At 43.8% G+C, this 22,041-nt stretch overlaps 1 protein-coding gene across 1 annotated transcript in view; it reads right to left on the bottom strand.

Moving 5' to 3' along the window:
• Nucleotides 1-3,989: 3,989 nt before the first annotated feature.
• Nucleotides 3,990-22,041, bottom strand: part of NUGGC (nuclear GTPase, germinal center associated) — a 39,610-nt gene continuing 21,558 nt past the window's right edge. The window contains exons 9-16 of the mRNA XM_044391193.3: nt 21,527-21,660; nt 17,518-17,682; nt 13,522-13,679; nt 11,641-11,779; nt 10,533-10,641; nt 9,720-9,856; nt 7,601-7,691; nt 3,990-4,493 (exon numbers count right to left, since the gene is read on the bottom strand). Of these exons, the coding sequence (XP_044247128.3) occupies nt 4,354-4,493; nt 7,601-7,691; nt 9,720-9,856; nt 10,533-10,641; nt 11,641-11,779; nt 13,522-13,679; nt 17,518-17,682; nt 21,527-21,660 (1,073 nt within the window). The 3' untranslated portion in view covers nt 3,990-4,353. The remainder of the gene's footprint in view (nt 4,494-7,600; nt 7,692-9,719; nt 9,857-10,532; nt 10,642-11,640; nt 11,780-13,521; nt 13,680-17,517; nt 17,683-21,526; nt 21,661-22,041) is intronic.

The raw sequence follows: 22,041 nt of genomic DNA, 5'->3' as shown, positions 1-22,041 counted from the left end.
ACAGGAAGTGAAGGACTGCTTCTACACCCCCTCAGCCCTGTCTCAGTTTTTACTTGCTAGTCCCCCTCCTCATTGTCAAGCAGTCAGCAGCACATCTTTTTCATTAGAGAATGAGACATTTATGTGGTTATTTTTAGCCAAAGATTCTAAACCCAATTATGAGAAAACATCAGACAACCCCCAAATTTTATAAAACAGCTGGCCTGTATTCCTCAAGAACATCTGAGATTAAAGGAATCAGAGATGGGGCACCTGGGTGGCTCAGTCGGTTAAGCGTCTGCCTTCAGCTCAGGTCATGATCCTGGGGTCCTAGGATCGAGTCCCGTGTCGGGCTCCGGGCTCAGTGGGGAGTCTGCTTGTCCCTCTCCCTCTGCTGCTCCCTCTGCTTGTTCTCTCTCCCTCGCTCTCGCTCTCGCTCTCTCTGTTAGATAGATGATAGATAGATAGATAGATAGATAGATAGATAGATGATAGATAGATGGTAGATAGATAGATAGATAGATAGATAGATAGATAGATAGATAGATAGATGATACATCTAAAGAAAAGAAAAAAGGAATCAGAGGTGTGACCCTACATGGACTACAAGGTCCCGGGCTGGCTGCCGTACTACGGAGGGTTGCTCTGTAGGCTGTAACTGCGCAATCTTGAAATCTGAATGTGCACTCTGGACAAGATGATGGTATTTTGTGGATGTGGAATTTCCTGAATTTGATCATTGTACTGGGGTAATGTGAGAGAATATATTTGTTTCTGTGGAATATACTAAAATATTAAAGGGTAAAGGGACATGACATAAGCATCCTACTTTGAAATAGTCCAGAAAAAAGTATTTGCACGCAACACACATACACACACACACACACACACACACACACACACAGAACGATAAGGCAAATTTAGTAAAATGTAACAGAATACAAAAAAGTTCACCAATATGGTTTCAGATTCTGTACTGCAACTAACCTTTAAGAAACTATTTTTTGTTAAGATTATTGTATTAAAGAAGAATATCCAGAAATTATTTTAAAAGGCTATTAAATACTCTTCCACATTCCAACTCTATACCTGTGTAAATCTGTATTTTCTTCATATACATCAACCAAAAACATACTGTGACAGAATGCAGAAAGATGAGAGAATCCACCTGTCTTTTATTAAGCCAGAGTGGGGCGCCTGGGTGGCTCAACTGGTTAAGTGCCAGACTCTTGATCTCAGCTAAGGTCTTTGTTAAGCCAGAGAATAAAGAGAATTGCAAAAGTGTAAATAAATGCTCAGAAATCAGTTGCATTTCTATACACGAATAACGAGACTGAAGAAAGAGAAATTAGGGAATCCATCCGATTTACAGTAGCACCAAAAATCATACGTTATCTTGGAATTAACTTAACCAGAGATGTAAAGGATCTATATTCTAGAAACTACAAATTACTCTTGAAAGACATTGAAGAAGACACAAAAAGATGGAAAAATAGTCCATGCTCATGGATCAGAAGAATTAACATAGTTAAAATGTCCATGCTACCCAGAGCAATCTACACTTTCAATGCTATCCCAATCAAAATACCGATGACATTTTTCAAAGAACTGGAACAAACAGCCCTTAAATTTGTGTGGAACCAGAAAAGGCCACGAATCGCCAAGGAAGTGCTGAAAAGGAAAAACAAAGCTGGGGGCATCACAATGCTGGATTTCAAGTTGTACTACAAAGCTGTGATCACAAAGACAGCATGGTACTGGCACAAAAACAGACACATAGACCAATGGAACAGAACAGAGAACCCAGAAATGGACCCTCGGCTCTTTGGGCAACTAATCTTTGATAAAGCAGTAAAAAACATCCAGTGGAAAAAAGAGAGTCTCTTCAATAAATGGTGCTGGGAAAATTGGACAGCTACATGCAAAATGAAACTTGACCTCTCTCTCACACCATACACAAAGATAAACTCCAAATGGATGAAAGACCTCGATGTGAGACAGGAATCCATCAAAATCCTAGAGGAGAGCATAGGCAGCAACCTCTACGACATCGGCCACAGCAACCTTTTTCATGACACATCTCCAAAGGCAAGAGAAACAAAAGATAAAATGAACTTGTGGGACTTCATCAAGATAAAAAGCTTCTGCACAGCAAAGGAAACAGTCAAAAAAACTAAGAGGCAGCCCACGGAATGGGAGAATATATTTGCAAATGACACTACAGATAAAAGACTGGTATCCAAGATCTACAAAGAACTTCTCAAACTCAATACATAAGAAACAAATAAACAAATCATAAAATGGGCAGAAGATATGAACAGACACTTTTCCAATGAAGACATACAAATGGCTAACAGACACATGAAAAAATGTTCAAAATCATTAGCCATCAAGGAAATTCAAATCAAAACCACACTGAGATACCACCTTACACCAGTTAGAATGGCAAAAATTGACAAGGCAAGAAACAATTGTTGGAGAGGATGTGGAGAAAGGGGATCCCTCCTACATTGTTGGTGGGAATGCAAGTTGGTACAGCCACTCTGGAAAACAGTGTGGAGGTCCCTTAAGAAGTTAAAAATTGAGCTACCCTATGATCCAGCAATTGCACTACTGGGTATTTACCCCAAAGATACAGACATAGTGAAGAGAAGGTCTATATGCACCCCAATGTTCATAGCAGCATTGTCCACAATAGCTAAATCGTGGAAGGAGCTGAGATGCCCTTCAACAGATGACTGGATTAAGAAGTTGTGGTCCATACATACAATGGAATATTACTCAGCTATCAAAAAGAACGATTTCTCAACATTTGCTGCACTGGAGGAGATAATGCTAAGTGAAATAAGTCAAGCAGAGAAAGACAAATATCATATGGTTTCTCTCATCTATGGAACGTAAGAACTAGGAAGATCAGTAGGAGAAGAAAGGGATAAAGAAAGGGGGGTAATCAGAAGGGGGAATGAAGCATGAGAGACTATGGACTCTGAGAAACAAACTGAGGGCTTCGGGGGGGGTGGGGGAATGGGATAGGCTGGTGATGGGTAGTAAGGAGGGCACGTATTGCATGGTGCACTGGGTGTTATATGCAACTGATGAATCATCGAACTTTACATCAAAAACCAGGGATGTACTGTATGGTGACTAACATAATATAATAAAAAAATATTATTATAATAAAAAAAGTGTGAATAATGTCACTCTTCTCACTAAATTTTTTGAAAATAGTTTTTTCATAAAAATATGTTTTTATATTAATATATAATAGGTTTATTTTACATGAATTAGTAAATAATTGTTTCCAATTTTTGTCCTTTTTAATTTTGAATACAGTAAATATCAACCCACATAAACAAAAGCTCTTTAGAGTTCTCAATAAATTTTCAGAGTGTAGGGTCCTGAGATCAAAATGTTTGAGAAGAAGATGTGGTCCATAGATACAATGGAATATTACTCAGCCATCAGAAAGAATGATCACCCAACATTTGCATCAACATGGATGGAACTTGAGGAGATTATGTTAAGTGAGACAAGTCAAGCAGAGAAAGACAATTATCACATTTCACTTATTTGTGGAACATAAGGAATAGCAGGGAGAACATTAGGAGAAGGAAGGTGAAAATAAAGAGGGAGAGAACAGAGGGGGAGAGGAACGATGAGAGACTACAGACTCCAGGAAACACACTGAGGGTTTCAGAGGGGTGGGGGGATGGGCTAGCCCGGCGATGGGTAGTAAGAAGGGCACATAGTGCGTGGAGCACTGGGTGTTATACCAAACAAAGAATCATGGAACATGACATCAAAAACTAATGATGTACTATATGGTGACTAACATAACATAATAATAAAAAATATATAATAAGATACAATTAGTTTTATTACAAAAAAAATGTTTGAAAAGTACTGATCTTAAGTAACACTCCTGGGAAGTGGTAAAGCCAGGTCTCTCGTCCATCTGGCTTTAGACCCACATTGCTTCCATGGCACGGTGTTACCTCCTTACCCAAAAGTCTCATTAATATTAAAATGGAAAATAGAATTGGGTCCTTAAAGCTTTATTTCGCAACTTTTTTCCATAATATTTATTTTGCAATGTTTAGATATTTTTCTTTGCATGAGTTTCTTGTCCCTAAAGCTTTAGAACTCCATTAGGGACTCAAGATGACTCTTTTGGCTATTGAATAAAAATGAAATTATGTTGCTCGGTGGTCAGCTGATGCCAGAGGTAACAATATTTTGAATTTTATATTGCATATTAAGTCCAAACAGTTGGAAGATGTTCTTTATTAGATTTTTTAAAACAGAAGTGATTCTGGTTATTTGGCACAAGGCTTGTTTTTTCATCTACTTGGTGCTAAGCCCTAAGAATTAAACTTATGCTTTGGGGGGAACAGATTTGCTTGGGGACATTCTCAGAAGGAAATCTTGCATGCCTCTCCGCAGCACCGCATTCTCAGCAACCTCCCTCAGGCTTCTGTGTAGCTTTTCCATTTCCTTGTATTCACTTTTGACATCTACAGGAGAGCAGAAAGCATGCATCAGGAGTTAGTGTCCTTTTCAGAAAGGAAATCTCCTGGGGAGATTTAAATCAGAAAACAAATCTCCTGGGGATCTCATCACTTGTCCCAGAATGTGATATGTGGAATGAAACTTAGAGATCAGATAGTCTGATCAATTTATTTTATTAAAAATCCTGATCAAACTGGGAGTTCTTGCTCTTACCTTAAGGTTTATCTCAGCATAGGGGTCACCCTCAAAGGAAACACAAACCTACCAACAAAAAGATCCAGATCACTGAGTCCTTACTAAGTCTACACAGAGCTCAGTGGAAGGAGATACAAAGCCCACCACACAATAAACCTCCCCTAAGTCCTCTCCAGGCTTCCCTCTCCTTCCCCTGACCCCTCTGCTCCCAGCAGTTCTCATTCTAGGTGAATTTGCTCTGTTTTGGCCTCTTCGGTTTTTACCTCATGAACAGCAATCAACTTATATCCTTATGATGGTGAATTTAAGGTGTCAACTTGTCTGGGCTATGGTGCCCAGATATTTTGCCAAACATTATTCTGAAAGTTTCCGTGAGCATATTTTTGGATGAGATTTACATTTAAATCAGCAGACCTTGAGTAAAGCACACTGTCCTCCATAATATGGGTGGACCTCATCAAATTAGGTGGAGGCCTGGTCAGATCAAAAGTTGGTCTCCCCCAGGCAAGAGGGAATTCTCCAGCAGACCACCTTTGGACTTTATCAGTGACATTAGCTCTTCCTTCTTCTACTGCTTTGGACTTGAACTCAACACTTTCCTGTGTCTCCAGCCTGTTGGCATCCCCCATCAGATTTTGGACTCAGCAAACGTTCACATTCATATGAGTCGATTTCTTAAAATAAATCTGTCTATCTACCTATCCACACATATTCATATTTATTGGTTCTGTTTCTCTAGAGAACTCTGATTAACACAGTCCTCTTTGAAGGCCACACTTCAGACTGACCCTGGGGTTGATTCTGGCTTTGCTGCTGAATGCTTTTCCTATCTACCTTTGCTCTACATCCTCCATATCATTATCCAGACTCACCCACCTTGAGCCTGGCCAGCGATGGGACTCATGACCAAGGGGAAATTCGAACCTTGAGTCTGTTTGTCTTGCTCGTGAGTCTGGAAGTTCTCCCTTCTCCTCACTGCTTTATAAATCCAACCTATCCTTTCAGGCTCTACTCCGGGACCCAGATTACATGAAACTTCCCCAACACCCTGGCCCTGAATAACCACTGTCTTCTGAATAATCTGGTGGCCAACTGTGTTCGCTCTGTCAGGTTCTTGTTTGTTTGTTTTTATTTGATGGAGAGAGAGACAGTGAGAGAGGGAACACAGCAGGGGGAGTGGGAGAGGGAGAAATCTTCCTGTTGAGCAGGGAGCCCGATGCAGGACTCGATCCCAGGACCCTAGGATCATGACCTGAGCTGAAGGCAGATGCTTAACCAACTGAGCCACCCAGGAGTTCTTTAAAGAAGACATAACTGGATGACTACAATCTTGAAACAGTTTCCTGTGAAGGCATAGTGGGAAGATCACGAAGAATTCACTAAAGCATAGTGTGAGGGAGTTGTGTCACCTTCCTGAGAGACTGGGAGGCACAGGTTAGATGTCCGTCTCACCAACCAGACATGGGGAATAAGTTCCAGAGCAAAAGAGAAGTGTCAGACTGAAGCCTAGGAGCAGCAGCTGTGGCTTTTACCCTGGAATGAGCTCTGACCACTTTCACCCTGACATACTCAATGACACGTAACAATGACCTCGGATACACTTTTTTCCAGCAGGCAACTGTGCCCATAGTTGATCATTTAAACGGCACAAAACAGGGGTGCCAGGGTGGCTCAGTTGGTTAAGCGTCCGACTTGATTTTGGCTCAGGTCATGATCTCAGGGTCGCACGATCGAGCCTGCATCAGGCTCCACATTCAGTGTGGAGTCTGCTTGAGATTCTCTCCCTCTCCCTCTGCTCCTACCCCTACTCATGTTCTCTCTGTCTGTCTCTCTGTCTCAAATAATTAAATAAATCTTTAAAAAAATAAAAATAAAAGGCACAAAATATACGGAGTGCAAAATAAGTTTCCCGTCCTCCCTGTCCTCCAGGTTCCTGGTTCCTCTCCTTAGAGACAACCAGTGTGGCCAGTTGCTTGTGTATCTCAGGAGATTTTTATGCATATACATATGTGTTTCCTTTTCTTCCCTCACAGATGGCAACACATTACACACAGTTTTTCACTTTGCCTTTTTTCCCTTCACTTTGGAGATTGTTTTGTATCGTCACTCTGCACTAAAAAAGGTCCTTTATTCTTTCTAACAATTGTACGGTCTTCCACTAGTTATGTGCCTGAGTTAACTTAACCAGCGCTCTACTAATGGATATTTGAATTGTTCCAATGTTTGACATCATTAAGCAATGCTGCCCTGAATAACTTCGTACATGCACCATTCTGCTCATGTATGAGGCTACCATGGGATAAATTCCCAGAAGTAGGATTGCTGAGCCAAAGGATATGTGCATTTTTAGTTTTGCTGGAAGTTTCCTGATTGCTTTTTGCACCAGTTGACACTCTGCAGTTTACCAGAGGAGGCCTGGTGGAGCCCATGGCATGGAAGAAAGAGGGTTGCATACAAGGCACAGGCAGCTGGTAATGCATCCACAGGCTCCTGGTAGATGAAGAGAAACCTTTCTCCACCACCAGAAAATGAGGCTTTTCATGAGAAGGTATGTACTCCAAAGAATGGGCTTATGGACACTGCAGGACGGAGTTATCATTTTGACTTTGCCACTTTGCAGCCATGGATTCTTGGGTACATTATCTAATCTGAGTCTCTGTTTCTGCACGTGCAAAATGGAGCAATACCCTCTCCCTCCAAGGGCGAACATGAGAATTCTATGAGATGCTGCACACAAAGCCCAAGTATGATGTGTGGTCTTGGGCAGGTGTTCCACAAAGGGCGGGGCAGTCATAATCATCTCTATTCCATGCCCTGGAAATTCTTCCTAACTTGATTTCTTTAAATCCAGCAACGAGCAACCACAGCTAGGGGTGTCTGCAAGGTCACTGCTTATGCAAAAGTTTTATGTATTTACCTGCAAGCTCCTTGTAGAGACCATCCCCCTGGGATGAAGCAAGGGTCAGCATGGTGGCGATACTGCCCTTCACCTTCTCCGTGATTCCATTCTATAAAACAAAGCATGGTCATTCTCTTAGGATGGCACAGCCCAAGGGAAAGGTTAGCTTATGAAAAGGACCCCACCTAATCCCCCAACCAGAGAGTGTACAGACAGGGGTTGCCAAAAATCCAAGTCAATTCCGAGGGTGGGCCACCTTAGAGTACGGCGAATGGCTCAGAGGTCATCAGGGCAACATTTCTGGGGGGTCCCATTGGTCTCAGCAACTCCTTTCCTGCCTATCAAGACTCATGTGGGATTGGACCTCTGGTGCTGACCAACTGAGTCAGGAGCTAAGGAGGCTTCATGGAGGTAGGGATGGGGGGAACAGAAATTGCAGGGATGGAAAAAGGGGGAAAGTGCTGGTCACTAACCACCATCTTATTGTTCATTTAGTCACTGGATGAATGTTTACTGAGTCCCTGATTTGTGCAGAACTTGACGTTCCTGATGCTCCGTCCTGGCTGCCTGAGATAGGTCTTCTTTCTTATCTCAGTCCTGTAACCCATGAACACTCTTTTCCCTCTTCTAATCATCTCTTGACTACCTTTGAAAAACACCTGACTCTTCCCTCTAGCCTGACACAGCCTTGTTTTAAGCCTGGATCTCCTGACTCTTGTTTTCTACCCTCAACACACCAGGCCAAGAAGCCCAGTCTCAGCTCTAGCTGTGAGCCTTGAGCTAGTAACATGGGCCCTCTGGGCTTCAGCCCCCTTGTCGATAAGATCGGGGAATGGGGATGCTCTGTGGCCTTGCCCAGTTTTAACTTCCTACTTTTTGTCATTTAAGATGCATTTGTATGTGGTCAATGTGCAAATCACTTTTTTTTCCCAGTGGAATTGTTTTTTGGGGGGGCTCCTTAAGGGCCAATGTCTATATACTCAATGGGGACCGGGTGCTGTAGGGTTTGGCTAATTTTCTGCAGGTATTTGTAGACTGTGATAATATGTTAAATGACAGAGAGTAAACTGGTACTGGCAAATGAGATGTCTCTTAGCCTATTCCAAGAGAAATTACATGCTTTATATTGTGGAGAAAGGTATTCTCCAAAACTGCAGTGGGGTAGGAGGGGGGGCACAGGGCTGAGCAGAAGCAGGTTGGAAACATTTCAAAAAGTAGGTTGGTTCAGAGGTGAATGGAAAAAACAACTAGCCAGGTTCCTTAGTTGCTTAGGAGAGGGTCAACTAAGTCCCGACTGAGGCAGAAGAATTTGGAAATGCACATGGCCGGGAGGGGCCAACAGTAGCTTGGACTAAAACAAAGAACATTTATTACTTGGGAGGGTGGTGGCACACAAGGAGACCCTGAACAGAGACAAGTTGGCCCAAGGGTACTTGATAGACGCTTTAGGTTCAAGGAAACTATAAGGAACTGTTTTCTGAGATAAACAGAGTCAAACCTAAATCTATGCTAGGTGTCATAACTGACTGGCCTGTAATAGTTTATTGGTATTTATTGATTGATTGATATTTTATGTAGACTAGACATTTCCCTCATTTAAAAAAAAATCTGTCTAGAGATTATGCTATTATCGGAGACCCTGGAGCCAGGTTCTCTAGTCCCAAATCCTAGCGCTGCAACTTTGCAGCTAGGGGGCCTGTTGCTACACCTCTCTCTTTCTCTGCCTCAGTTTTCTTATCTATAAAATGAGAACAACGATAGCCACTACCTCACAGGCTTGCTGGGGGTTAAATGAGTTCATGTAGGTCAAGAGCTTCGGGCCCCCATCTGGCTATCGCAGTGGTTCTACTGAAGACCTGGTAAAGAGGAATGATGTGAGAGAGAGCGGGGGGGGGGGCTGCATTTCTGAAGTCACAGCCCCACAGAGACCCCGACACCAGCATGCGGGGGCAGTGAAGGGATAATGCCCAGTGCCAGCTGGCCTCCTCTCCTGGCGTCGTGGGCAAGGGTCGGAGCCCCTCTGCAGAAGGCATCAGCTTCACATGGACCCAAATAAGTACTTCTCCCGTCTTCTGTACCTGCTTCTTTGGCTCCCCCAAGGAGCCCGACTGGAGTTCAGACTATGGATGTAACATACCTTCAGTTGTTGAAATTGGTGCTGCATCCTTTCCTGAGCCCTTTCAAACATGCCCTCGGCCACCTGCCGGTCCACCCCTCTTCTGATGACATCTTTCATTCTCTCACACGCCTTTTTGCCAGCGATCTGAGCTGCCTCTGGCAAAAATGATAGCCACAGTCACACCACAGCAAGGACTTGCTTAGAAGTCTTCAGCTTCAGAAAGAAAGGCAAGCAAACAAAAATATATATACACACACACATAGGTATACATCCACAGACACACACACACACATTTTCATATACGTAGCACCATTTTCCACGCAGTGGAAATAGTTTAATAATCGCATGACAGAAAAAAATTAACACTCTCAATATTTAGATAACTATTACTCAGAAAATCCAATGAGTGAATTAGACAGAAGTTTACAAAATTCCAGTGCCCCTCCCCCGCCCAGAAAAAACAATGGGAATGCCAAAATAAGAAGGATCTGGAAAGGGGGTTTACAAATACTTGAAGGGAGTAAGAATGAGAACTGGATAAGAGATTTTATAGTTTAAGGAGCTGAGCTGCAGCAAGGAGAGGAGAAGCAAGGTGAATAGATAAAGGGTGGACAGAAAGTACTGGAAACACACAGATAAAAAATGACTCACAGATCACCTCTCCCCACACCCTTGCAATTACTTGGTTTTCCATTTGTGGAGTAAGAGTCTGAGAGGGACTTAGGATGCAGGAGGACAAATACTTTGAGGGGAAAGCAGAAGAAAAGGATGCCGAAGGAGCTGACAGAAAGACCCCAGAGGGAGTGGACAGTTTGCCCTCCGGAGCCCCACCTTCATAACAGGGCTTCAGGTCGTTCTGAACAGAGGTGGTGAGAGACTCATAGATCCTCCTCTTCTTTCTGAGGATGTAGTCCTCCAGGCCTCCCAGGATGGCACTTATCTGTGAATCCACGTTAACAAAAGGCCATTTGTGCCCATTGCTTCAATCGAACCCTGTGTGGTCACCACTTCCCTCTGCCTTATATTAGGCTTGGCTGTTCACATGGTGTTTTCTCAGCTAAGCTGTGAGCTTCTCATAGGCAGGAAATTTGTCTTAAGGGGGAGGCACAGGACCGTTCTCTAGTGTTGCCATGTAATTCAGTCTGGGCCTGTGCTATGGCCTAAATATCTGTGTCCCCCCCAAATTAATACATTAAAATCCTAATCCCAAGGTGTTGGCATTAAGAGGTGGGGCCTCTGGGACATGATTAGGTCATGGGGGGGGCCATGATTGGGACTATTCTCCTTACAGAAGAGATTCTAGCAAATCCCTTTGCCCCTTCCAGACAGTGAAAAGACAGTCATCTATGAGCAGGGAAGTGGACCTTCACCAGACACCAGATCTGCCTGTACCTTGACCTTGCACCTCCAGCTGCCTGTGAGGAGTGAATTTCTGTTGTTTATAACCTACGTACTTTGTGGTATTTTGTTACGACAGCCTGAACAGACTAAGACAGCCTAGAGGAAAATGGGTCACAGACAAGAATCTTGACTACTCAAAATTTAAAAATGATCTGAAAAAAATGACACGTCTTTAAGCCTCACTGCTTTGGATAATACTTCATAATATTGGCAAAAATGGTAGAAGGTTAGTGAAAGTGCTACAGCGCATTCAAATGTTTGCACATTTCAGGAGTCTTCGAAGATTCTTCCTAGGAACTGAGTCTCCTTTCCAACCTCAGCACTTCCTGCCAGTTGCTTCGCGGCAGCACAGAGAGGGGCTGGCGTCCCACACCCCATCCCATGCGCTTTGTGTCCCACAGCACCTGCTATGAGACATGTCCAGACCTGGACACTCCAGGGGAACAAGGGAGAAGAGACTCATAAGACCTCCAAAACCTTGCTGGGAAGAAAGCCTCTGCCCAACCTCACTGCCCTCTCCCCTTTACAAAGATCTCACCTCCTGGATCAGGAAACTCTTTTTGTAGCTATCATATTTCCAGCCATTTCTTACTCCAATTTCCATCATTTTCTCCTGTAGAGAGTGCTTAAAAGCATCTATGTGAGGCAGCAAAGTGGAATCAGTGGGCTTTCCAGCCCTACAGAAGAAACAAAATAAAATGTTAAGAGACAACAGCGGCTACCGTGGGGCAAAAACAAAGAGGAAACTAGCTGGTCCCCTTTATTCACTTTTAAGCCAGGTGGATGAGAATGAACAGTTATCGAACTCCTATCATGTGCCAGGCCCTGTAATGGGCCAGGTTGGGGACATCAAAACCAATGCAACCAGTGTAGTGATACCCATTTTACAGACGAGAAAACTGAGGTTCAGAGAGGGTTGCTGACGTGTGCCCAGCCCCATAGCTAGTAAGTGGCAGAGCCAAGCTTTGGACACTGATCTGCTCAACCTCAAAAGTCAGTCTTCCCACTGCCAAGGGATTTCCACTTGAAAGGATGAGACTTGAATTACATCTTAAAAGATGGGGAAGATATGGGGAAATGAAAAACAGGAGGAGCTATTCCCCATGGGGGCAAGATAGGGAACAAAATTTCAGACCATCCCAACAGTAAGAAGCAGCAGGTTATAGAGGAGAAGACATAGGTTTGAAATCCTGACTCTCTACCCGTGAGCTGTGTGACGCTGGAGAAGCTGCCTCAAGTCTTCTGAATCCCAGCTTGTCCCCTTGTAGACAGACAGAAGCTACTTCTGAGGGTTATTGAGAGGATCTGATGAGATCGTGCATGCGCAGTGCTTAGCACAGCTCCCGGCATATCTCAGTCGCTCTCCGCTACCCTCCAGGCCGGCTGGAGCAGGAGGCTGGCACTGAGCAACAGCATAGGGAGAGGGGGGAAAGGCCAGTTGGAGATAGGTGGAATGTCTTGAATTGCATCTTTTTTTTTTTAAGATTTTATTTATTTTGTTTGAGAGAGAGAGAGAGTGCTGGGGAGGGGCAGAGAGAGAGAGAGAGAGAATCCCGAGCAGATTCCCTGTTGAGCATGGAGCCCAAGATGGGGCTCAGTCCCATGACCCTGAGATCCCAACCTGAGCTGAAATCAAGAGTCCAGATGCTTAACTGACTGAGCCACCCAGGTGCCCCTTGAATGCCATTCTAAGGAATTTGGAGTTTATGCTATAGACTTGTAAACAGGGGTAGGATAGATGGAATGGCATGATCCCAAAGAAGTTTAAAAGAAGATGGGGGCAGGGAAGGGGAACACTGAGTAAGAATCCAGCAAAGGTAGAATGGTTCAAACAGCAGCCGGCGGCGAAATGCCAGAGGCGAAAGAGGGGGCCTGGGGCCAGGCTCCTGCACTGAGGGCTTAGGAGAGTCTGCTTCTGTTGATGGAAAAAAGGACTGACGGTCAAGGCAGGAAGGAGGCACCGTGAGGCTCACACAGCTAGTAATCGAGCGAGCACGCGGTATGTCAAAACCAAACAGAGTCATCGGTCAGCCTCTTTGCCTTTTTGCATTCAGGAAAATTTATAAAGGCCATGTGTTTGCTTAACTCCACACTCTCCAACCAAAATAACCTGCCCTGGGCTCAGATCCACAAGAAAATGTATCCCTTGCTGCATGTAGGAGATATTTGAAAAATACTGGAAATCATAATATTAGTCTGAAAGCAACATCTCCATCCGCACTCCAGGTCACCGTGAGACATTAAGTAAACCAAACCAAGAAAGCTTTTGTGTTTTGCCAGAGACTAAGCTTTCCTCCTCAAGTTGCAAGCTACTCTTTACACTTCCAGATCCAAAGTACAAATTCTTCTAAAGATGACACTCGGGCCCAATGCTCTTCAGATGTTTGTTCACGAAGGAGCAAGAGAAAGGATCCTTTACCTAAAAATGCCTCCAAAAACGGGATCAATCTGGTCATAGATGGGCTGAGTGATGGCTTCATTCAGATCTATTCTTGCGAGGGTCCTGGAGGCATAGATGCCATTTTTCAGGCAAACAGCTTTCAGAGTCTGGTGAAAGCCCTGGTTTCCTCTACTCCTCTAGGTAATTAAACAATAAGTTAGTAGAGTTAGTACACATTAACTAGAATGTCACAGGATCAGAATCGGATTGCCTTTGGCGAATGTGAATCACGGGGAAGAGTAGGGACAACATGATCTTTTAACATATGCTTAAGCTAAACAGAGGGCAGTGCAGTCAGGCCTCAAGCGCCAGAGAGCCCTGTGCTTCCCTGATCACAATTCTCCTCATACAGTTTATAATTGTCTGGTTACTCATCAGGCTTCTCTACCCGAACAGCAGCTTGTTGGGAGTAGGCACGGTGTCTTATCCATCCCGATGTTCTCAGCATCTGGCAGCAGCGTAAGTAGTGCCTGCTGAATAGTTGTTAAAGGAGCAAGTTTTCAATGAAAATGTACTATGATCCTACTGGGGTGTAGGTTTCAGATTTTCCAAGCATAGCCCAAGTTGTTTTTTAATCCTTTTTGTTACATGTCTAACGAGATGTAATTTGATTTGTATATCTTCATAATATTTTTTCCCAGAGAAATAAATTCACAAATCAGAGGCAAAAAAATATGATGAAGCGAGAGCCATAAGAGACATGGATAAATCTTACCCAGATGGTGATCCTTAGTAAAGGGAATAAAAATATATAGGCACTGACCAAAATTTCAGTAGAGGTCCTGGTGATCAATGATATATGCTTTAAGGAACTCTTTTTCAAGCACAAGGCTGTGTCACACGATATGACTGGCATCATACCGTATATATATATTTTTAATATTCTGTCCTTTTCACTGAACAGTATGACATGGGCATTTCCTCAATTCATTGCAAATACTTTCAAAAGTTATTTCAATATCTACAAAATATAATATCATGTGGATGTAACCTAATTCATTTTACCACTCTTTTATTATTACACATTTTAGGTTATTTTGCTATGTGACATAATGATATCATGTCAGCATGGAAATGTTTGTCCAAATTTCTGGCCATAAACGAAAGTGGCCCATCAAAGACACTTCAGACAAGTTTGTAGCTACCAAGAAAAACGCCGTTACAGAACTGACGAGACAGGGTAGTTCATGGGATGACACCCTTGTGAAGGCCTGGGGATGGCTGAATTGCTCCTTCCTTTCACGAGCAAACTGTCTCAAAAGAATGGTCTCCACTCTGTGTCTTCACCCTCACAGACACACTTACTCACTTTTGGTGATCTGGGATTTTTTTAACATCAACAGAAGCCGTTCTCCCCTGGAGCGACATACTTATCTATTGCTATGAAACAAATTACCCCAAACCTAATGGCTTAAAACAACAATAAACATTTATTGAGTATTGCTCACGAGTTTTGTGGGTCAGGAATTCAGATACAGCTTGGCTGCTGTTTCACGGTTCACTTGATAGCCAGGCTGTGCGGCTAAGGGTAAAAGGCAAGTAAAGACCACCCAGAGAAGAGACGAGCACATGATTCAAGGTCACCGAGAACAGACAATTTGGACAGTAGGCTCAGGTGGTGCAGAGTTTACTGACAGCAGGAGGAGAAAATGCTGCACAAGGTCAGCCCTTTGCAATGCATGGGTCCCCGACGGCCAGCGGACCCACTCCACAGCCACTGTGGGTGACGCTTCTGCACACATCCCACACTGTGTGCAGTGCAAGGACCCAAGCCCTCCCCTACGGGATCTGAAATACAGAAAACTGGAAGCTTGCCTAAGGGCCTTGGCCCCCAATACTAAGCAGAACAAAGAAGTACACACTGAGCATAAAGCAGAGAACAACATTCCAGGCAAGGCGATAAGCCCAGTACAGGCTGGGGGCTCTTTTATCTCTCGGTAAGGAAGTGTTCCAGGCCTAAAGCCCATTCTTATGTGGCCAAGTTGGGGGGGCTGGGGTCGAAAGACTGCAGGCCTGGGCTGACCTTTCCCCAAGGCTCGCCAGCACTGGCTCAGGGCTCCTCCATGAGGCTCCATCAGGCATTGGCTGGGATTACAGTCACCTGAACGGGGCTGGAGGATCTGCTCCCAAGGAGGCTCACTATGGAGATGGCAAGGTGATGCTGGCTATTTGTGGGCCAAACTTCACTACTTTTATGGGGATTGACAAATTTTAAACTACATAACTGGTCGGCAATTACAAGTAGCTGCAGTAGTTTGCAGAGCACAGCTGGGGAGGTGCAACAGGCACGTGGAGGGTTGGGCATCTGGGCTCTGAAGACAGACAGGCCTGTGGTAGATGTGGATCCCATATGTGGCCACAGAAGTTTGTTCAGCCTCTGTAAGGCTGTAAATTACAATAATAATAAGAGTGTTTACCACCCAGAATTGTTGTGAGGACTGAATCAGGTAATGTACAGTATCTGGCAGCAGAGTAAGCATTTTATCCACATTCGCTGAATGCATGAGTGAATGCACCTGTACATACGATATTCATGGACACTCAGCCACACCCCAGCCATGTGGAAGATACTCCACTTCTCATTCTCCTGTGTCAAAATTCTAACAGTCCTCTCCAGTGACCCCAGAATCATTCCCACTTCTACACTCTTTTAGCTCACGGAAATGTAGAGCTCCATTACACACCACCTTCTCACTGCTAGCATTCTAACTTTCCAACTCATATTACAACAACGGCAAGAACATACAATCTACGCACTACGAGAGCTCTAGAGACTTCTCTATCATCCTTGTCCCATAAGCAGTGTTGTTCATCACTCCTTACTCTTTTTTTTTTTAAAGATTTTTTATTTATTTACTCGACAGAGGTAGAGATAGCCAGCAAGAGAGGGAACACAAGCAGGGGGAATGGGAGAGGAAGAAGCAGGCTCATATATGGTGGAGGAGCCCGATGCGGGGCTCGATCCCACAACGCCGGGATCACACCCTGAGCCGAAGGCAGACGCCCAACTGCTGTGCCACCCAGGCGCCCCAATCACTCCTTACTCTTAACAGGTGTCATGGAGTGACCTGTATCCCTCTGATTTGACATGTTGAAGCCCTGAACCCCGGTGTGACTATATTTGGAGATAGGGCTTTTAGGAAGGTAATTGGGGTTAAATGAGGGCATAAGGGTAGGTCCTAAGCCTATTGGACTGGTGTCCTTATAAGAAGAGAGAGAGAGGCCAGGGATGCACATATAGAGAAAAGACCATGGGAGGACACAGCTAGAAGGTGGCCACATACAAGCCAAAAAGAGGGGTCCCAGGAGTAACCAATCTTGCACGGCCTTGATCTTGGGCTTCTAACTTTCACAACTGTGAGAATAAATGTCTGCCCTTTAAACCACCTGCTCAATGGCATTTTATGTTATAGCAGCCCTAGCAAACCGATACGAGAAGCCTCTTTTTTCACCCCTTAGCCTTAGATAAATACAGCCTGGCACTTACATCTTTATCCTTCAGCTACCTCATATAAGTTATTAAAAGATAAAACAACAATTGGCATGCCTAGTGAGAAGTTACAAGATGTTTCCTTATTGTGTAATCTAATTGGCTTTTCTATCAACCCGGTAAGATAGGTAGAGTGAGTATTTAGCTTCCCATTTTACACAGAAAAAACCCCACAAGCTTAAATGGGTTGAAGGCCTCACCCAGGGCTATGCAATGCATGATGGGTAGAGCTGGCACTCAAAACAAGACCCTCAACTCCTAAATTCCAACTCTGTTTCCACTGAAACGTATGCGTTCTCCTGGGTGCTTGTGATGCACAGCCGGACAGTTCCCTCTATGTGCTTTCCTGTACACAATTTTCATTTTCTCCTACTCTCTTTTAGCTCTTTATTTCCTTCAAAAGCCATGGAATAGTGCAAAAAGAACTTGGAGATAAAGCAGAAGTCACTGAATATCACAGGTCCTCCCTGGAGAGGGTCACTCACCACCAGGCATGCCCCGAGGATCCGTCGGTAGGAAGTCCTGGCATTTCGGACTCCTTCCTGCAGAGGCTGCTCTATGTGGGCAAAGCACTGGTCAATGGTCTTCTCCAGTAGTTGTATCTTCTCTTCCACAAATCTCCGCAGGCCACTCATGTGCAAGTATTCATTCTAGGGACAAGGGCCATAGAAGCATGAGGCTACCCCCTCCCTAAGGCCACTTTCTCGTCAAACTTTGCTTCCTTAATGCTTGTCCACCAACACAAGATTTGGTTTGAGCCAATCACCCTCAGCTGACCTCTTTTGTCCCAGTAAAACAACCCTCGGTGGACAGACCTTAAGCTTTGTGGGCTGGAGAGCACAATATATACGTGCCTCCTGCAACTTACTTTGAGTGTCTAATCCGTTAGGCAATTTGAGGGAATAACTAGTCAAACAAAAATCCAGTTGCTGTTAAAACATATTTTTTCAATGATATCTGATTCTACAAACATTTTGTAGGCTTTTTGCACAAAACAGTTTTTGAGAATCATGTTTCTCAAATTTTAACATGTGTACAGATCACTGGGAGAGTTTGTTCAAATCTGAGGACCTGAGATTCTACAATTCTAGCAAGCCCATTGGTGACACTGATCTTCTGGTCTGGTGGCCCTGGACCACACTTTGAAGAACAAAACTACAGGACATAATAATAAAGATATGGTCCTTTCTTCAAAGGAGAATACAGTCTAGTCGAGGAAAAAAGATCTACTCAATTAATAGAAGGGAGAGACAGCCTCGACCTCTAGATTTCAAACTGGGAATTCTGCAGTATTGTTCCCTGTGTGAGAATCTTGGGGACCCCACAATGCCTACAGCAGATGGAAGCCACACTACTTAGCTCAGCACTTAAGGGCCCCTCATAGCCAGAACTCAGCCAACTTCTCCAGCACCACCAGCTGTTTGCCTAAAACGTCATCCCATCCCAGGGTAGCTGCTCCCGAACTTGCTACCATTCTCCAAATGTGTCATCCCTTTTGTACCCCATGACTTTGCACATGCTTCCCATCCTTCCAGACAAAGCACAAAAGCCACTCCCTGAGTGATGCTTCGCCTGACCCCCCTGAGTGGAATTGGGGCTCCCTTTCCTGAATTTTGTATATCCCTGCACTACAGCCCTCCTCCTGCTGTGCTATGTCTGTCTCATTCCATATCTCTTTCCCTGGACTAGGAACTTGCTGAAGGATCTGTGGACTGTGTTATTCATGTTTGTTTATTCCGAGGCATGGCACAGAGTGCACAGTTGATAAAAGTTTTGGAGTGAATGAAAGCCACAAAGAAACTGCTAGATAATGTGGGCTTTTAAATTCTGTTCCAAATTCAGTGACAGAAAATCGCTCTCAAATGGATGTGTGGCCTTATACAAATGACTTAGCTTTTCTAGATCTTGATTGCACTGAAGTGAGTGAGGCTGAATGTTCCTGAAAACAGCCTCAAACTCCCATTCTCCTCGAGACTTAGAGTAAATGAGTTTCAGAGTTTATGAGGACTATTCCACAGATTCTCATAGTTTTTCACTAGTAAGAATTCTATAAGCCATACTTTTCTTTCAGAGTGCCCTCTGGATTCTCCTGAGTTTGTGGTGTCACTGGCAATCAAAAGGAAATAAGAAAGATGTCACCAACAGAAACTCTATGGGTAAGATTCTCACAAAGTCTCACACTCAACAAATCATTGGTAAATAAACAAAAGAACAATAAGAAAGGGAAAGGCTTACATCTACTACGAATAAATGCAGGGCCATTTGACATTGAGATGTCATAATCAACTTCTTACTGATTCATAAAAAGAATGACTAGATCCCTGTTCATTTAGAATCACTAACTACCTAGACTCTTTTTTTTTCCTGGTTTGAGTCATAATCTTAAAAAATGATCAATCACCACATTTTTTCAGAATGCAAAAGAACTGACAAATCTCTTGCCTTCCAACTTCCCATCAATGAACTGAGACTGTGACCAGTATCTGAGGCCAAATGATTTTGAGGAAAAATGCTGGCTAATACCCATGTGAAGGGCTACCACAGAAGTGCTACCAGCCCCCTCCTCTGTGTTTTCTGTTGCCTATGGCCTGACCTTGAGGATGGCACTGAGCCCTCCACGGGCTGCCCCTTCCCCTTAGCCCAGAAGAGTACAAGGGGGTGGGGGGCAGGCACTTCTCAGTTTGATTGCAAAATGACTTGTCCTTGTGTTTGTAAAACAAACCAACCACACACAGCACCACATCTGATTTGTTTTCCATCAGCACTTCCAAAAGCAATCTTTTGCTGGGCAGAGAGGCAATTTTCACCCTGAAGAACACTTTCAGGAAGTTAGAAGGTCAAATGCTTCCCCGGTATTTCAGAGGACACAGTTAAATTCGAAAATCTCAAGATTCCAGCTTCTTGCTGTTGTTTTTTTATTTTTCCCTCACAGAACTAGGCCAAAACAAGGCATAAGAAATATGATGAAAAAGACAAGGAACCTTGCTCTATGTGTCACTCTTATATGGAATTTTTAAAATGTAGACATTTGACCAAAACTGCAAAGACCATCTACTGTTGACATTGCTTACTTTTCACATTGAAGTCAGGTCTCCATTATCTGCCTCCCCTGGCCACGCCATAGGGCCAGCCCAAGTGTACCTTCCCACATTCTCAGGACCAGCCCCGTGAACTCTCAGAAAGCCCTACTGGTTCACTTTTTGCCCCTTCCTTGTTCAGCATAACAAAAAGTTGGACAATTTGGTGGGGCAAATCTGATGGTTGATAGCAATTGTGGAAATAAACACCAACCAAATGAGAACATGCGAAGGCTACTTATCCAGAGCTTGCTAGAACAAGAGAGTCAGCCACCATCGCTTGTGCTTGGCAGAGACTGAAAGGCAGGCAGAGGAGTGGGAAGGCTTCAGGCACACCCTCATCAGAGGCCACTGGCACAGAGAAGCCGTGGGTGGGCTAACTAGAAGTGAGGATCCTATGCAATTCATTAGGGTGCAGTTTGGCTTCTCTGGTTGGAAGCAGGGATAAAGATTAGGAAAACCATCAGTTAGTAACCAATCAGCCCATTTGGGTCTGATTGTTACAGACATCATTGCTTAGCTTCTTGGATTGTTACCAGAGATAGCAGTCTGACTCCCTATGAATCTAACTTACAGCAGGCTGCCTTCCTAAGCTGTTTATTATAGATAAGGGGTTGGTTTCCTAGGCAGGTTGCTGCAGGCTGTGCGTCAGGGTTCTGTTTTAACATATAATTGCCCATTTGTATATTCAGTCCCTCACAAAGAAGCAGTACAGTTGGTGATTGATTGCAGTGTCAGATTTTTTTTCCAAAACTCTCCTCTGCATCTAACTTAGCAGCCAATCCATCTCATTTTAGGGTAAAAAAACCAAATCATCTATCAAAGAGATAAATTTGTCTGTTCCTATGAGAAGAGTAATTTGGAACTGGTCATTGAGGAGGCCAGCATTCCAGACTGTGAAGCTATAGATCTAAACTCTTTGCCGAATGTCCCTGCTAGCTCCCTTCCTCCACGTTATTGTACTAGGCTGCTCTGATTTTGAGATTCTGACAGCACCAGGGCATAAAGGAAATCCATAGACAGATGAAATTTTTCTGGACTGTATGCATAACCATGCCTCTGTAGGTTAACCAAGAATTGTCAGTATTCTGCGAGGGCAAAACAAATCACTCCTGTTATCGTTTAAACACATTCCATCTTATTCAAGTTCCCAGGAGAGGTGAAAGTAGCTGCTAGTCATTTCTACATTTTCCTCTCAAACCATCTGTCCCAGGCAAAATATCATTCCTTCCTCTTTTACTCAAATGTCACCATTGTAACCCTCGAATTATCTCTTTGTCCTCTTTAGATTTTCTGAGCTTAGTATTTTCCCTTGATATGAAAAGAAAAAATATTGTAAGTTATTTTCCTAACTTGGTAAAAGGGAATGCTCTGCCCAGGCTGGGAGTCAGAGCACACACGTAAGTATCTCCCGTACCGGCAGGTTTTCCGTGCAGTTGAAACTGTCTGTGAGGAGCAATAAACCAAAGGCTTCAGTCACATACTTGGTCACCATCCTCCTCTTCTTGTCCAGGAGACTTTTCCTGATATAGCCTCTTAACCTGGGGATTTCTGGAATTCACAGGCAGCACAAACAATTTTAAAAGGCCAGAGTTCACAGCAAAGAAAATTCACAAAAATGAACGGATCAGAATGGCAGTCTGAATTAGCTACAGCTGAGGTCCTACATGGGCTGACTGCCCACTACACCAAGTTTTCTGGGATGTTTTTCCATGTCTAGGATCAACAATAATGAACGGTAGATCAGCAATGATTAATATTAATTTTATTCAGTGGTACAAGTCCAACAAGAAAAGTGCACACTGGTTAGAAACATTAGCACTTCCCTCTGGACCACTACTTATGAAGAGTTGAACCAATGGTGCTCACAATCCCAGAGTCTCAGCTCTTCCGTCCCTCTAGACTTTTCCATCTACATCAAATAACCCATAA

This window comes from Ursus arctos, unplaced genomic scaffold (assembly GCF_023065955.2).
Source record: "Ursus arctos isolate Adak ecotype North America unplaced genomic scaffold, UrsArc2.0 scaffold_11, whole genome shotgun sequence".
Classification (NCBI taxonomy): Eukaryota; Metazoa; Chordata; class Mammalia; order Carnivora; family Ursidae; genus Ursus; species Ursus arctos.
This window is presented reverse-complemented; position numbering and strand designations above follow the sequence as displayed.